The 15,322-nt window shown below is 42.1% G+C and overlaps 3 protein-coding genes across 5 annotated transcripts in view; 1 reads left to right on the forward strand and 2 right to left on the reverse strand.

The window, feature by feature from the left end:
- The window catches only part of LOC115113573 (piezo-type mechanosensitive ion channel component 1-like), a 78,926-nt gene extending 72,676 nt beyond the window's left edge, over positions 1–6,250 (reverse strand). For all 3 annotated transcript variants that reach the window (XM_065013023.1, XM_065013024.1, XM_065013022.1), the window contains exon 1: positions 5,357–6,250. In XM_065013023.1, coding sequence (XP_064869095.1) covers positions 5,357–5,420 — 64 coding nt within the window. In that variant the 5' untranslated portion in view covers positions 5,421–6,250. The remainder of the gene's footprint in view (positions 1–5,356) is intronic.
- An 843-nt stretch (positions 6,251–7,093) lies between these two features.
- Positions 7,094–13,057, forward strand: LOC115113569 (DNA replication factor Cdt1-like). The gene is made up of 10 exons (XM_029641354.2): positions 7,094–8,671; positions 9,148–9,300; positions 9,509–9,741; positions 9,924–10,118; positions 10,207–10,352; positions 10,458–10,552; positions 10,640–10,831; positions 11,121–11,264; positions 11,368–11,569; positions 11,675–13,057. The coding sequence occupies exons 1-10, from the start codon at positions 8,057–8,059 to the stop codon at positions 11,836–11,838; spliced, it is 2,139 nt and encodes a 712-aa protein (XP_029497214.2). The 5' UTR covers positions 7,094–8,056; the 3' UTR covers positions 11,839–13,057.
- On the reverse strand, positions 12,197–15,094 carry LOC115113572 (adenine phosphoribosyltransferase-like). The gene is made up of 5 exons (XM_029641358.2): positions 14,958–15,094; positions 14,603–14,706; positions 14,106–14,239; positions 13,880–13,958; positions 12,197–13,684 (listed from the first exon to the last, which is right to left on the reverse strand). Exons 1-5 carry the CDS (start codon positions 15,047–15,049, stop codon positions 13,545–13,547), a joined length of 549 nt encoding a protein of 182 aa, XP_029497218.1. The 5' UTR covers positions 15,050–15,094; the 3' UTR covers positions 12,197–13,544.
- Positions 15,095–15,322: the final 228 nt, after the last annotated feature.

A 15,322-nucleotide genomic window follows, 5' to 3' on the forward strand; every position in this document is an offset into this window, starting at 1 on the left:
CTTGCCAGTCTAAAAGTGGGAGCACGAGATTCATCTCAGGATGTTGCCATGGCACTCATCTTTACCATGGTAAACAATCTGAACGTCTGGGTGAGGTTGAGACACACTGAGGGCCGTAGCTACAGCTAGTGGAAATGACAACACTCAGTTTATTCACAAAATAAACTTCACTGAGTAACGGAAAACCATTACATGCTTGGATTCAACTTTCAAACTACCATACATGAACATGTAACTGACTTCATGTATACTGAACACAAATATAAACGCAACATGTAAAGTGTTGGTCCCATGTTTCATGAGCTGAAATGAAAGATTCCAGAAATTCTCCATATGTACAAAAAGTTGATTTCTCTCAAATGTTGTACCCAAATTTGTTTACATCCCTGTTAGTGAGCATTTCACCTTTGCCAAGGTAATCAATCCACCTAACAGGTGCGGCATATCAAGAAGCTGATTAAACAGCATGATCATTACACAAGTGCACCTTGTGCTGGGGACAATAAAAGGCCACTATAAAATGTGCAGTTTTGTCACACAAATCAATGCCATAGATGTCTCAATTGTGCAGTTGGCATGCTGACTGCAGGAATGTCCACCAGAGCTGTTGCCAGAGAATGTAATGTTCATTTCTCTACCATAAGCCATCTCCAATGTTGTTTCAGAGAATTTGGCGGTAAGTCCAACCAGCCTCACAACCACAGCCCAGGACCTCTACATCCGGCTTCTTCACCTGTGGGATGTTAACGTTGTGAACAGAGTGCACCATGGTGGCAGTGGGGTTATGGTATGGGTAGGAATAAGCTACAGACAACAACACAATTGCCTTTTAATTGATGACAATTTGAATGCACAGACATACCGTGACGAGATCCTGAGGCCAATTTTTGTGCCATTCCTCTGCCACCATCGCCTCATGTTTCAGTATGATAATGCACAATCAACAGCCTGATCAACTCTTCGCGAAGGAGATGTGTCATGCTGCATGAGGCAAATGATGGTCACACCAGATACTGACTGAGGTATCTGTGACCAACAGATGCATATCTGTATTCCCAGTCATGTGAAATCCATAGATTAGGGGGTAATGAATTTATTTCAATTGACTGATTTCCTTTATATGAGCTCTTACTCAGTAAAATCTTTGAAATTGTTGCATGTTGCATTTATATTTTTGTTAAGTGTATAACAAAGCCTTTCCATTGTTGGTGGAACATTGGGGCTGCTAGCTGGGCTCACCTGGCTCGACCTCCTTCCTGTTTTTGTGTGTAAGGGGGGGGGGGGTCTGTGGTACCATTGACTGTGGGCCTGTGTCCAGGACATAGTAAAACAAACACTCGGCTTTGGGCTACGCAATCAATGTGTGGGTGTTAAAGGTAATTTAAGGGCAGTGGTTCTGCTTGCCGGCTCCTGTAAACAGGCGTGCCTCCTGTGGGTCGTTACTAATGCGGAGCTAGATGAGCCGGGGATAGAGCCCTGCCCTCCCCACAAGGCCTGTGTCACATTTCAGACTAGACTGTGAACAGTCTCAACTAGTTCTGACTCACTCAGACTGAAACACACACACATACACACACATGTGTAGCAGTGTGTGGGTAAAATCGCTGGGGATGCTAGAAAAAAAATCTGTGGGGAAAATTGCTGGGGATGCTAGAAAAAAAAACCAGATAGTTCATATGCCTTGCGTCCGTGATATATAGGCCTAAAGGCCGAAACATTAGGAAACAAACAGTGTCAGAAGAAAAAACATGTTGACCCACCCTACTTGTAGTGAAACACCGATGCCATCCTCCTCTCCTTCATGTTGACGAAACTGTATATCACTCTGTCATACTATACACGCTTCTAGTTTTGTTGTCCTTGGCTACCTGGCTAAAATGCTTGCTTTCATGGGCAAAGTTAGCTAGTTAACATTAGCCTTCTACATCTAGCTACATATTGAACTGCCATCCTCTCAGGCCAGGGGCACAATGTATAAATGAATGGTTGGATCAGAATTGCCGTGATAATCAAAGGCCAGTACGGAGGATTAAGTAAGTAAAACCAAGCATATACCTTTTATTCCCCAACTTGCTGTGAGACCACTGTGAATCTCTAAACACTAAAACACACCAGACACATCTGCGATTTAGTTTAGCCCAGTAAGCCCACCCCCATTCATTCTTGGGAATGGGCATAATTGTCTCTTATTAGGTATAAAAACAAATGGGATTAACCGAGGTAATGCAATGTACTCACACAATTTAGCGAGCAGGCCAACCATACTGTTTATAGCTTTGAACATGAGGTAATGAGCAGCAAGCCAGGACTTAAGGGTGAACTATTTTCCTCGCCCACTTTGCCAGTCATGTCCCTCTCACATTCTCTTCTTATAGAAGCAGTCTCAGCCCAGAGTAGGCCCTAGAATAGGCCTCTTGCAGGTTTACATCTCACTGACACTAACTCATCTTTTTGGCAGTGAGTGACCAAATAAAACAGAGATCTATCCTTGGCACCGGACAAAAGGAGAACTAGCATAGATCGATGCTATCTTACGTTCTCAAACAGCTCTTCAACAGAATAGCACTTCAAGGCTGTGATTTACACTTCAACCAGTTGAATCAAAATCAAAAGGTAGAGATTGAAAAGAATGTGTTAAACCCCTCTCTATACATTAGCTGTCTCCTGGCTGTGTAATGTTAACAGTGTTTGGAGCATCGTTCTAGCTAATGGGTGTATTTAAGCTGTGCTGGAGCGACAGGCTACAGGTGTTTTCACTATGTACCGCAGCTGGAGACTCAAACGCACGGTTTATCAGACCTATGCAGCAGACTCACTGCGCGCCCCATGAGCTTAACCTCACACACAACTGTCCTCACACAGCACAGGGCCCATGTTCCATTCTCCTCTTTTACTCCGGTGCTACTCTCTGGTTATTATCTATGCATAGTCACTTTAACTCTACCTACAAGTACATATTACCTCAATTACCTCGACTAACCTATGCCTTCGCACATTGACTCTGTACCGGTACCCCCCTGTATGTAGCCTCGCTACTGTTACTTTACTGCTGCTCTTTAACTATTTGTTATTTTTATATTTTTTACTTAACATTTATTTTTCTGAAAACGGCATTGTTGGTTATGGGCTTGTACGTCAGCATTTCACTGTAAGGTCTACCTACCCCAGTTGTATTCAGCGCATGTGACAAATACAATTTGATTTGATAGCTGCTTGATTGGAGAGTGGGTTGGGTTTGTATTGTCGTTAAATGAGCACTGATTGCCTAGTATTGTTTGTCAAAGACAGTGTTGCATCATTGGAGGAAAGGGCACTCACTGGTCATTTAAATGGGGTTTTGTATGAGAAATGATTTATATTCACATTGCCAATGGAAATATATGTACAAATGAGACATGTCCATTTATAAAAGGAGGTTACACCACAGTATTGGTAGGCGACGCCAGCACGGAACAGACGTGTTCCAAAATGAAAGAGTTCATATCACACAAGTGTGTGTTTGTTATCACACAAGTGTGTGTTTGTGTGAGTATAAAATATCATTGATGCAGTAGGTCATTATTTGAACTATATTTGATTTCATGCATCGAACAAGTCCAGGTTTTCTCCAAATTTCCAATTGAATATAGTGGAAGCTTCCTGACATCCAGGACCTATCAGGACTGGAGTCTCTAATAATTCTATATGGTGTCAGAGGAAGGCCCAAAGACTTATTAGAGACTCCAGTCACCCAAGTCATAGTCACTTTACAAATACCTCAACTAACCTTTACCCCCTCAAATTGTCTCGGTACCGGTACCCCGTGTAAATAGCCTCGTTAATGTAATTTTCTTGTCTTACTTTTTGATTTGATTTATTTTTTCACTTTATTTTATTTTGTAAATATTTGCCTAACTCTATTTCTTGAACTGCCTTGTTGCATTTTACGGCAAGGTCTGCAACTGTTGTATTTGGCGCATGTGACAAATAACATTTGATTTAATTTGATGTATTGTGTTTGTCCGCTCTTCACATACTCCACCCTGTTCTAAAATCTTTATTCCACTAAGATACAGGTTCATTATCTTCTCATTGTCTCACTTTCAAACGGTAGTAGTAAACACACAAGCCAACCATGTGGTCTTGATTAATCAGGTCCTATGTGGCCTCATGTGGAACAATGCACTGGTCAGGATGACCCACTGTCTGGAGCATTTTTATTGCCCTCAGTGATGTGCACCGTCCAGCCTTGGATTGACCACAAAGATGGCAGGGTTACATCTGCATCCAGATGAGCACCAACAGATCTTGCTGACAAAAAAAACAGAGGACATGTATGATGAGGCCTGCAACTTCTAAACCACATGTGAAGAGCAACATTATGCGGTCACAAAAGGGAAATCAGGCGTGTGGGTGAGACATAGACCTTAAATTGAAACAGTTGCAGCCAATGAGTGGAGATTGGAGCCAATGAGTGGAAATGAGTGGAGATTGGTTGGCCACGTGTAATGGGTAAGGAGGCTCGCGAGACACTTTCTGTTTCCTGCGAGCCCCGGAGAACCCATGTGACAAGAGATGCCACATCTTCTAGCAGTATCCTGTCAACAGTCTGAACCATATCTATAACCGCCACAGAGCTCTTAGTAAGACCAGTAGGAGAAAATCTGGATTTTAGTGCCTTAAAGTTGGCTGGTGGAATGGAAAGTTTCAGGGACAAGAAGGCTGAGATAGAAAATAATCTTTGGAGATGACACAACTGAGGACGGTTTCCTGTTAAAACACTTACATGATACTAATAGTCCTCAGTTCATTTACCAAGTCATAGGCCTACTACACTTGAAGCTTCAAATACAAACCAACTTTTCATTTAAACTACCATTTACACTTGCGTTGTCCTGTGGCACAGCATCCTACCATTATATAGGCCAAGAATGAAGTATGAACAATGGTGTGCACTCTTTGAATGGGCACTAAATCTAAAACCTAAAAGCATTCTTCGGCTGTCCCCCTAGGATAACCCTTTGAAGAACCCGTTTTGGTTCCAGGTAGAACCCTTTAGACTTCCATGTAGAAACCTTTCCACAGAGTTTTACATGGAACTCAAAAGGGTTCTACCTGGAAGCAATATGGGTTATGCTATGGGGACAGCCAAAGAACCCTTTATATATATATATGGTATACTTAACCCATAATAATCCTATTCATACAGAAATGACATGAACAAAAATACAAAAAGGTAGACAACAATAAATAATATAGCATGACATGCAAATTGAATATGTAGAAAAATAACATAATATCAATAATTTAGACCTATTGAGCACAAACATTGAATTCTGTCTTAATTCAATTCACAATGGAAACACTGACAATTTACCTGCTAACAAGAACGTCGGCAAAAGGAAGCAGTAGAGCAGTCCACATACCACCTGAAGCTCCATGAGAGCACGTCCCAAATGCACTGCTTAACTCCAGTCTACAGCCTCGCTGACATTCCTCGACGGAACGTTACATTCCACCCAATCAATTTTAATAAACCCAGTCCGCAATAATTGTTCATGGTTTTAAAACCGAGAAAATAAAGCGGTGCGGTCATTCCACTAGACAGACATATGACTTCCAAAAGTATTTTTCAACTTTTTCAAGTTTCCAGAGTGATGGACCAATGCGGACTATTGCAGTTCTTGTTCTGTAAATCCGCAAGACATCTTCACCTCCTCACATTGCGGGGGTATAAAATGTATTCTCACGAAATTGTAAACAAAACTAACTACTAGCTCTCCCGTATTGAAACAACTCTCCTCTCTTGCCGCCCCTTGGACTGAACATTCCCTGTAAAGCAATATCTTCCAGGAAAAAGTGATTCACCAGTAGGCCTACTGCAACAGATGAACTGTTCTTTCAGTCGCTGTAAATCCAATTCACTCTCACTGGGTTGGTACTTCCTCTGAATTTTTTTCTCTCTTCATAACCTAACTAACAATTTTAATGTGTGTTTTCGAAAGCAACCTGTCCACGTGGAAGACTATCCCACAAGCATACCCAATTAATGTATGGTAATTTCGAAAGAAACGAATTCATTTTCAACCTATTCAGCTATTCTATATCATAGTTAACGCATGTTTGAAAATCTCTCACTGACAGCACCATCGCCTGCGATTTTCCTACTTGAGCACATCGTCGTTTTGCGTTGACACATGACACTTACAAACTTTAGCCTATGGTAGGAAATTATAGGTGAAATATTGCTATGTGACACTCCTACAACAACATGCTAATGAATAACCCTACCTTAACCGCGTAGTAAAACCAGTAGCCTATGAATTTTGAGATTATACACCCGAAAACTCGTACTCGGTAATCTTTTGAAGAAGTTTCACACTGCTGTAACCTGCTTGAAATTGACTCTACATTCTTCTAAATAAATATTTTCTGGTAAATCATTAGCGTCATCTAGCGGTACGCCAAGCCCAACTCATCACTCCCTCAATTCAATTCAAAAGGCTTTATTGGCATGGGAAACATGTGTTAACATTGCCAAAGCAAGTGAGGTAGATAATATACAAAAGTGAAATAAACAATCAAAATTAACAGTAAGCGTTACACATACAGAAGTTTCAAAACAATAAAGACATTACAAATGTCATATTACGTATATATACAGTGTTGCAACGATGTACAAACGGTTAAGGGTACACAAGGTTGAAATAAATAAGCATAAATATGGGTTGTATTTACAATGGTGTTTGTTCTTCACTGGTTGCCCTTTTCTTGTGGCAACAGGTCACAAATCTTGCTGCTGTGATGGCACACTGTGGAATTTCACCCAGTAGATATGGGAGTTTATCAAAATTGGGTTTGTTTTCAAATTCTTTGTGGATCTGTGTAGTCTGAGGGAAATATGTGTCTCTAATATGGTCATACATTGGACAGGAGGTTAGGAAGTGCAGCTCAGTTTCCACCTCATTTTGTGGGCAGTGTGCACATAGCCTGTCTTCTCTTGAGAGCCATGTCTATCTACGGCGGCCTTTCTCAATGGCAAGGCTATGCTCACTGAGTCTGTACATAGTCAAAGCTTTCCTTAAGTTTGGGTCAGTCTCAGTGGTCAGGTATTCTGCCACTGTGTACTCTCTGTTTAGGGCCAAATAGCATTCTAGTTTTCTCTGGTTTTTTTGTCAATTGTTTCCAATGTGTCAAGTAATTACCTTTTTGTTTTCTCATGATTTGATTGGGTCTAATTGTGCTGCTGTCCTGGGGCTCTATGGGGTGTGTTTGTCTCTCTCTCTCTCTCTCTCTCACACACACAAAAAGAAAACCCTCTTCAAATAATTTCCATAAAAAAGAGGAAGCAGTCAGATAATCACACTACTTAACTCATAGACATCCAGAATGCATGACCTACAATAATCTCAAATTACATGGCCAGATAGGAAACCATCACCAACTCAAACTCAAAATATAGAAATAACATAGCATTGACCTACCGTACAATAAAAACTACATATTTTCACTGCATGCAAATACAAATTATTACATGAGGGAAACTAGTAAAAAGAAGGGGAAAAAAGCAACCACCGTTGCACATGAAAACAGAATCCTACTCACTACTTCACGTTGTCATCCGGGAGAACAGAGCAACTGGCTCGCGCGGTAATGTCCAGATGCGATACAGCTTTAGTCAAATTGATGTATAAAAAAAAATGTTTTCGAATTTTTGCTAATCCCAACTCTTTTCCTAACCTTTAACCTAAATCTCCAAACCTACTTTAATGCTCCTAACATACTGCGTAAATGATCCTAAACCTGCTACGGCTCAACTCTAACGCAATCAACGCTAATCATGAATATAATCCCATCAATCACACAACATTTTCTTAACTACATACTGTACTGTCCTTTGAGACAGCCTTATCACAACTGATTCGTTCAAAAAAGGTGAGGTACTGACCAATCATTAAACAAATCTATTTGAAACGGGGCGGGAGGAGGCTTTGTGAAGGTCACGTGTCCATTTCGCGCGAAAGTGTGTTGATGTTCTGGTCATAGCGACTTTGATCAAGCCTGCATATATACCTCGATGGCTGAAGCTGCTGAGTTGGAATTTTATCGTTCGTCTTTCCTGACCAGAAGAGAATTGTGTGGTTCTAGATTTGACATCATTATGTCTCAGGCGCGGGTCACCGATTTTTACGTCCAGAGAAAGAAAGATGCTAGTGGGGCTGCGCATGGTGATGGCAATATAACCCAAGTTGTGGACACTGTAACAAGTCATCCCAGCACAATATCAACTCGGTCGAAAAGCAAGAATGCAGCATCTACAACAAATGTTATGATAAAGACTTCAAAATCCACATGTTCTGAAAACAGTGTACAAGAGGAGTTTTGGAGGGTTATTGACGAGGCGACTTCGGTCAATAAGGTGGAGAGCGTGTCTCCTGTGCTGGCGAGGACTAACTCGGAAAAACAAACCCTTTTCTCCAGCCCTCGTACTCCCAAGAGGACCTCTACAGATGCTGAGTTCGATCTTGGATCAGCTGTATTTTCAGCCACTGCTGACCATAAAATCGCAAAGAAGCGTCTTCGGATCGAGGCAAGAAAACATGGCATCGCTGCAGGGACAAGTCCTGGGCCGGTTAAAGTTGTGAAGAAGGCGGTCAGGAAGAAATTGATTCTCTTCGAAGACGACGAAAAGGTAATGTTGGCTTAATAATGGCATATTTTCGTAGGCCGCCATGGTGTCATTTTAATGTTTTTATTTTGATAAACTGCGTAAATTAAGGTGTGTGTGTGGTAAACACAGGCTTAAAGATCTCATAACTACGTGTTGTTCTAAGACAATCTTCATCAAAACAACGTCACTTCTACGTAGGCTAATCAAAACAAGTATAACGGCGTAATAAAGGTCATGTTAACTGACTGATATTATAGTCATAAGCTAACACCATTTACAGCTTTTAGGGCAACAAACTGGCGACCTATTTCTAGAAATAACAACCTAGCAAGCCTGGTCCAGAATGGTTAACTAGCTATTTATCATAAGCTAGACACAACAGACCTCACAACAATTCATTTTTATTTTCCTAGTTTGGCTACTAGTAGCTAAATCATTTGAAGACATTGAAGGGGGCTGAAAATGTACAAGTCACTACTTAATCTTTTATTTTTTAGGCAACCCAGCCTCTGGCTAAAGATGTCCTGCAGGTACCCTATTCACTACCTGTTGATAAAGAATCAAAGAATTTAGTCAATTGCAGTGCCAACCATTCTCCAACGGGCAAACCACATGTTCAGGGCAGCTCAAAACCAAAAGAGGGGCACAAGGTACAGTATTGTTGGTGGCATATGCTTTCACCTCTGCTCTTCGCTGTTAAGTCTACACACCTGGCCACAATTCAATTCTATGGGAGAATGTTTCATTTTATCCCCTCAAGTTACTCCTTAGTCATACCATAATGGACAGCATCCTCACATGTTTCAATGGTATTGATTTTTTAAATTTTTTTAAATGTTTTTTCCCCTACTACATCAGACTTTCTCCAAAGAGGATGTTGCAGCACTCAAGTTCCAACTTCAGAAGATCAAGGACCAGACACGGAAAGCTGAGAACCTGCCCTCTACGGCCACAGGGTCTACTGCCCCAGACCTGAAGACAAAGCTAGCCCGTGTCAAAGAGCTTGCTGCTAAGGCACAACATCGGAAGGCGGAGAGGTTGGCAGAGGCCAGATCTACTGAGGAAAATAATTGCCCAATAACCGAGGATGGGTGAGGATGAAACAATTATTTAAATTATAGACAATCTTAAATTCGGCCAGGGTGGGTGAAGCTCAAAATAGTGACATTTGATGCGGGTCTTTGTTGGGAAAGTGTTATTTGAAAAGAGGCTGCTTTAGTGGCTTTGACTATAACTCATCCATTGTCCTGATCTGTAATATGCTCTTTTTCAGAGATAAGCTCCCAGCCTATCAGCGGTACCATGCTCTTGCCCAGGATGTTCCCCCTGGCCTCACCCTGCCCTTCAAGTACAAATTGCTTGCTGGAATGTTCCGTAGCATGGACACCATAGTGGGAATGCTTTTCAACCGCTCAGAGACTGTTACCTTTGCCAAAGTGAAGCAGGGTGTCCAGGACATGATGCACAAGTATGGAGCAAACTATACTTGTCTAATTGGATTAGTAGAATTCCATGGGAAAGAGCAGCAGAAATATTAATCACTTTTTATTTCACAGGCGTTTTGAAGAGACCCATGTGGGCCAGATTAAGACGGTCTTTCCTACTGCCTACCATTTCCGTCAGGAGAGAAACATTCCTACCTTCAGTGCTACAGTGAAGAAGTCTAGCTACCAGCTCACAGTGGAGCCTGTCATTGAAGCTGGTGAGGGGATGGTCTCATGATGCTTTGTATTCTTTCAACACAGATGAGTGTATCTTAAATAACTGCTGATCTGAGTCTCTCTTGATGTCTGTTTTTGTTCCTCAGATAAGAGCAAGGCAGTGCTGGCAGCTTCCCGCCTGTTAGAGAGGCGACGTATCTTCCACCAAAACCTAATCAACATTGTGAAAGGGCATCACAAGGTAGGCACCATTTATAAGATAATATTTTGTAACTGTATACTTTGAGTTGACCTGACTTGGGAACCAATCTGTATATGTTGTCTTTAGGCGTTCCTTGCCAAGTTGAATCCTCCTATTAGAGTCCCAGATGACAAGCTTACTCGCTGGCACCCTCGCTTCAATGTGGATGAGGTGCCCAATGTCCTGCCCGGTGAGCTACCCCAGCCCCCACGGGGAGCTGAGAAGCTAACCACTGCCCAGGAGGTTCTGGACAAGGCCCGCTCCACGATGACCCCCAAGGTACTTACTGACCCGTCGGTCCTAAAATCTCCTTTACACATCCAACCCTTAAAACAGTCAATGCTGTTGTTTTATCTATATAACTGTATGACGAAGACACTAGCCACTTTATATTGTGTACTTCCATTTTATTGCACTGTTGCAGGAGCTTGCAAGTAAGCATTTCACTGCATATATTATACTTGCTGTAAACTCTGTACATGCTGAATAAACCTTGATTGGATTGGGCTTTACTTTGATGGGCATTCATTTCAATGGCATTGTTTGGTATTCATTTTGCTCTTTCCAGGTGGAGAAAGCACTGGCCAACGTGGTTCTGAAGACCGCAGAGATGGTCTGTGTAAAAGAGCAAGAGCCTGTTCCACAAACTCCCGTAGCTCCTGCTGAAACTCACAGTGCCCTCAAAGGGGTGTCTCAGTCCCTGCTGGAGAGGGTAGGTCACCTTCCTGTTTGACTTAGGACACATAAATGTGTGTATGTAGTACTTTATGCCCTATGCAGTGAGGACTGGGACTGACCCCTCTCTTTTGTTGTAGATCCGAGCAAAGCAGGCTCAGAAGCTCCAAGCTGCCTTGACCCGGAACCCTCAGCAGGAGGAGCGCCTTGTGATGATGTCACGGCTGGAGGAACTGGCTCGGATCCTGCGTAACGTCTTTGTGGCAGAGAAGAAACCCGCACTGATCATGGAGGTGGCCTGTAACCGGATGGTCTCTAGTTACCGCTCTGCCATGAGCATGGGTGAGTCATCTGAAGAAATGCCTGATGAAATCCTATATTAACTTTTAAAAACATCCATTGGTTTTCAGTGTATTCGTTTTGACATTGGCCAACATTTTTTTTAAGGTGATATGGAGCTGCACCTTCGCCTGCTGGCAGAACTGACTTCTGAATGGCTTACAATTCACACAATTAGAAAGGACTTCTATCTCAAGTTGAACAAGACCATGGACCTGAATGTGGTACTGGAGAAGCTGAAGCAGAAGACCAAAGAGGAAGAAAGCCTGTGAAGCTTAAAAGCTATGATTTTCAATGTGTAATTTGAATAGAGACATATTGTCCTGCTTACGCATATATATATATGTGACTTCAAGTCTTTGATTATTGCACAATGCATGGCTGGTTTTAAGCAAGTAAAATAACTTGTACCAATTCAATAACAATGTGTAATTTTTGTATAGATTAACACTGCAATGATTTTGTCAATTTTAACACGGACTCGTTTTGTGGGTGGTTTTACAGTTGTGGGAGACTGTTTCTGGTTGATTAGGTAGTATGACACCGTTGTCTTAATTCTGAAACAAAAACCTTTCTAGTTACCCTTGTCAAAACTGCCTTTTTTGCTTGCACAGATTTCCAACAAGCAGGTTCTTATTCTGTAGTGCACATGTTTCTCCAATGTGAACAGTTCATTTTTATTCTGCAGAAGTTTGAAACAATTAGCCAGTCATGGTGAAACAAGTATACTGACAAAAATGACTCATAATTGCACCAGTACATAACAGAAGGCATCTTTAGACATGGATACTTATTGCATATAAATGAGGGCTAGCACAACTAATGGTTATAGATGAAGACAGTAATGAAAATAACAGCACATTGATGGGTACACGCAGATGGTCTATATTGACAAAGCTGTGACTGCTCAAACAATAGAAATGCCAATAAGGAAGATACGCGTGCAACATTAAGTTTCTCAGAATGCCACATTTAAATAATTTAACCCTTATTCTACCAGTTAAATTGGCTGAGAACACATTCTCATGTACAGCACCGACTAAGAGGAGAGGTGAATGATTAGGTGATCATGGTGTGAGGGCCAGATTGGGAATTTAGCCAGGCCACCGGGGTTAACACCCAATTAACGATAAGTGCCATGTGCTCTTTATAGTGACCAGAGTCAGGACACCTGTTTAACATCCCATACAAAAGATGACACCCTACACAGGGCAATGTCCCCAATCACTGCCCTGGGGCATTTTTTAAGACCAGAGGAAAAAGTGCCTCCTGGCCCTCCAATACCACTTCCAGCAGCATCTAGTCACCCATCCAGGGACAACTCTGCTTAGTTTCAGAGGCAAGCCAGCCAGCTGGCACTTCCTTTTGGCAATTTTTTGTTATTTCTCTCATCTACACCTTGTTGAGGGTCAATATTTTGAACCAATGTAAGAATAAGTGGCTTTTCAATTGCACATTGTTATCAAAGAAGCCTCACGTAATTTGACAAGAGTTCCGTACAAAAAAGGGTTAATCTCACATGAACCGGTTTTGGGAAGAGAATCCCCTCGCCCCTTTCTCTATGGTACGCTTCCTGCTTTCGCCAGTCCACCAATTATGCCATCATTGACTTGAATGGGGCCGCCCGTTCTATTCATATGACGGCACGTGGAGGAGAGGAGAAAAGTGTGTAAAAATGTTTTTTGTTGTTGCTGCTATTCGAACAGTTATTACAGTGACCGTGGTCATTTGGATGGCCAAATAGTCTTCCAAAATTCCATAACCGTCACAGACGTACTATGTATACTTGTAAATTGAATGGCATTTGCTTTATAGTTCATAGAAATGCTTTGGAAAGTTTACCTGTAACAAAAATGTAACCCCCCAAAAAAGTCCATCACAATTCATTACAGTTGGGTAGGAACTGTAAGACAGTAAACTGCATCAAAGTGGTGTGTTCTAAACCATACTGAATGGAACACTTGGAATTGTTTTGACCTCAATACTGCACCAGGGAGAAGAGGGTATTTGGCTTCAGCTTTTCAACCCCGTTGAGCTCTTTGAGCTCAATGATCACCATGCAGCCCATTACCTCTGCATTCTGTTTCTTCATGAGCTCACAGGCAGCACACAGGGTTCCTGACAAACAGTAGAGAAAGTTAGGTAGACTACTACTGAGTAATATGGAGGCATTGTCATCGACACTGGTCTCGAAACAAAGACGGTAATGCCAATGAAACACAGTTCCCTTAGTTAAATCAATATACATTTTTATCTGCCATACTGTCCATTTATTTGTACAAAATACATCCCATGAACAGTGAAATGCCTCACCTCCAGTGGCTAGTAGATCATCGATGAGCAGCACTTTCTCTCCTGGAGCCACTGCATCCTCCTGGACCTCAACCTCGGCCTGTTGAAGGAATATTAATTGAAAAGGAATGTTATAAAAAAATAGCAGGTTCCAATACATATGTACTTTTCAGAGGCTTGGAGCTGTGATATGAAAGGACAGAAGGGTGTAGGAGGTATTACAGCGGTCATCATCAGCCAATTTCACCTCTCCATACTCCAGTTTGTATGCCACAGACACTGTAGGCCCTGGGAGCTTCCCCTTCTTCCGGACCAGCACAAATCCCACTCCTAACCTCTGGGCTAGAAGGGGTCCGAAGAGAAATCCCCGAGCATCCAGACCTACAGGACATAGATCCCGCTGTTAGAACACAGTGACCATCCATGGTGTTGAAGGAAATATGTGGTTAAATGACAGCTGCAACCTTCAATGACCTCAGAATTGCCCAATTCCCAGACAGCAAGAGAACTGGGGAGCTGCATGGTGCCCTCTGTGACACATGCGCCAGCCCCATTGCTTCTCATGTTAATGTTCCTCAGGAGCTGCATGACAGTGACTGCTTTTACACAGGCAGCCCAATTCTGATATTTTATCCACCAATTGGTCCTTTGACCAATCACATCAGATCTTTCTCAGAACTGATCTGATTGGCCAAAAGACCAAATTGGGCTGCCTGTCTAAACGCAGACATGGGGATGACTCACCGACAATCAGTTCTACTTGGGGATGAGTCTGCCTCACATGTTCCTCAAAAAGATCGATGACTGCGGTCAATGCACCCGGGTCTTTGAGAATTGGACAGATGTCTCTGTGACACACAAAAACACATTCACATTAGCTGTTGAAATAAATATTCGAACTAGTTCTCTTGTAAAATGTATCTTCTATCGAGCATTTCAACACAGCTAGTTAGCTACTACAAAATAGTATTACACGCATGCACGTTATTTAGAATAGAAAGCTAGCATTGCAGAGATGGCTAGCTATCTAACTCAGCACATGAACGTAACGTCAGCTAGGTTTATCGCGATAATCTATCATTCACTACCTAATAGTTACCTGAAAAGTATTCCTTTGCTTGGGAAATCAGGAAAAGGTTTTATGTGTTTGGTGACCAGATCTAATTTAGCTTCTCTCGTGTGGACTGCCATGGCTAACTGAGCGTTAACTTCCTGTGGAAACGTCTGTGTGGACTTTGAGGCAAAAGGTCAGATGCAACATCCGGGTCGTGACTAGTTACCACAGCCACAAAGTCAGAAACTCAGCCTGTTTGTACAATGTATATTTTTAAAATCAGACGTTGAACCTAACTACACTGCTGATCGTATGCCTAACCTTAAATGAGATAGATATGCTATCTAGGTGGAAACTCCAAACCCGTGCTGTTCGTTGACTTCGAGACATCAATTGGGGCGGTAGCCTAG

The sequence above is a fragment of the Oncorhynchus nerka genome, linkage group LG28 (assembly GCF_034236695.1).
Source record: "Oncorhynchus nerka isolate Pitt River linkage group LG28, Oner_Uvic_2.0, whole genome shotgun sequence".
NCBI classification, from domain to species: Eukaryota; Metazoa; Chordata; class Actinopteri; order Salmoniformes; family Salmonidae; genus Oncorhynchus; species Oncorhynchus nerka.

Bases quoted from the DNA above. Each gene is read 5' to 3' on its own strand.
- LOC115113572 (XM_029641358.2), bottom strand. From the start codon at position 15,049: ATGGCAGTCCACACGAGAGAAGCTAAATTAGATCTGGTCACCAAACAC. The intron at 14,707-14,957 runs GTAACTATTAGG...TGTGTGTCACAG, and splicing joins AGCAAAGGAATACTTTTCAG to AGACATCTGTCCAATTCTCA. The intron at 14,240-14,602 runs GTGAGTCATCCC...TATGTCCTGTAG, and splicing joins CCAAGTAGAACTGATTGTCG to GTCTGGATGCTCGGGGATTT.
- LOC115113569 (XM_029641354.2), top strand. From the start codon at position 8,057: ATGGCTGAAGCTGCTGAGTTGGAATTTTATCGTTCGTCTTTCCTGACC. The intron at 10,119-10,206 runs GTATGGAGCAAA...TTTATTTCACAG, and splicing joins GTCCAGGACATGATGCACAA to GCGTTTTGAAGAGACCCATG. The intron at 10,353-10,457 runs GTGAGGGGATGG...TTTGTTCCTCAG, and splicing joins GGAGCCTGTCATTGAAGCTG to ATAAGAGCAAGGCAGTGCTG.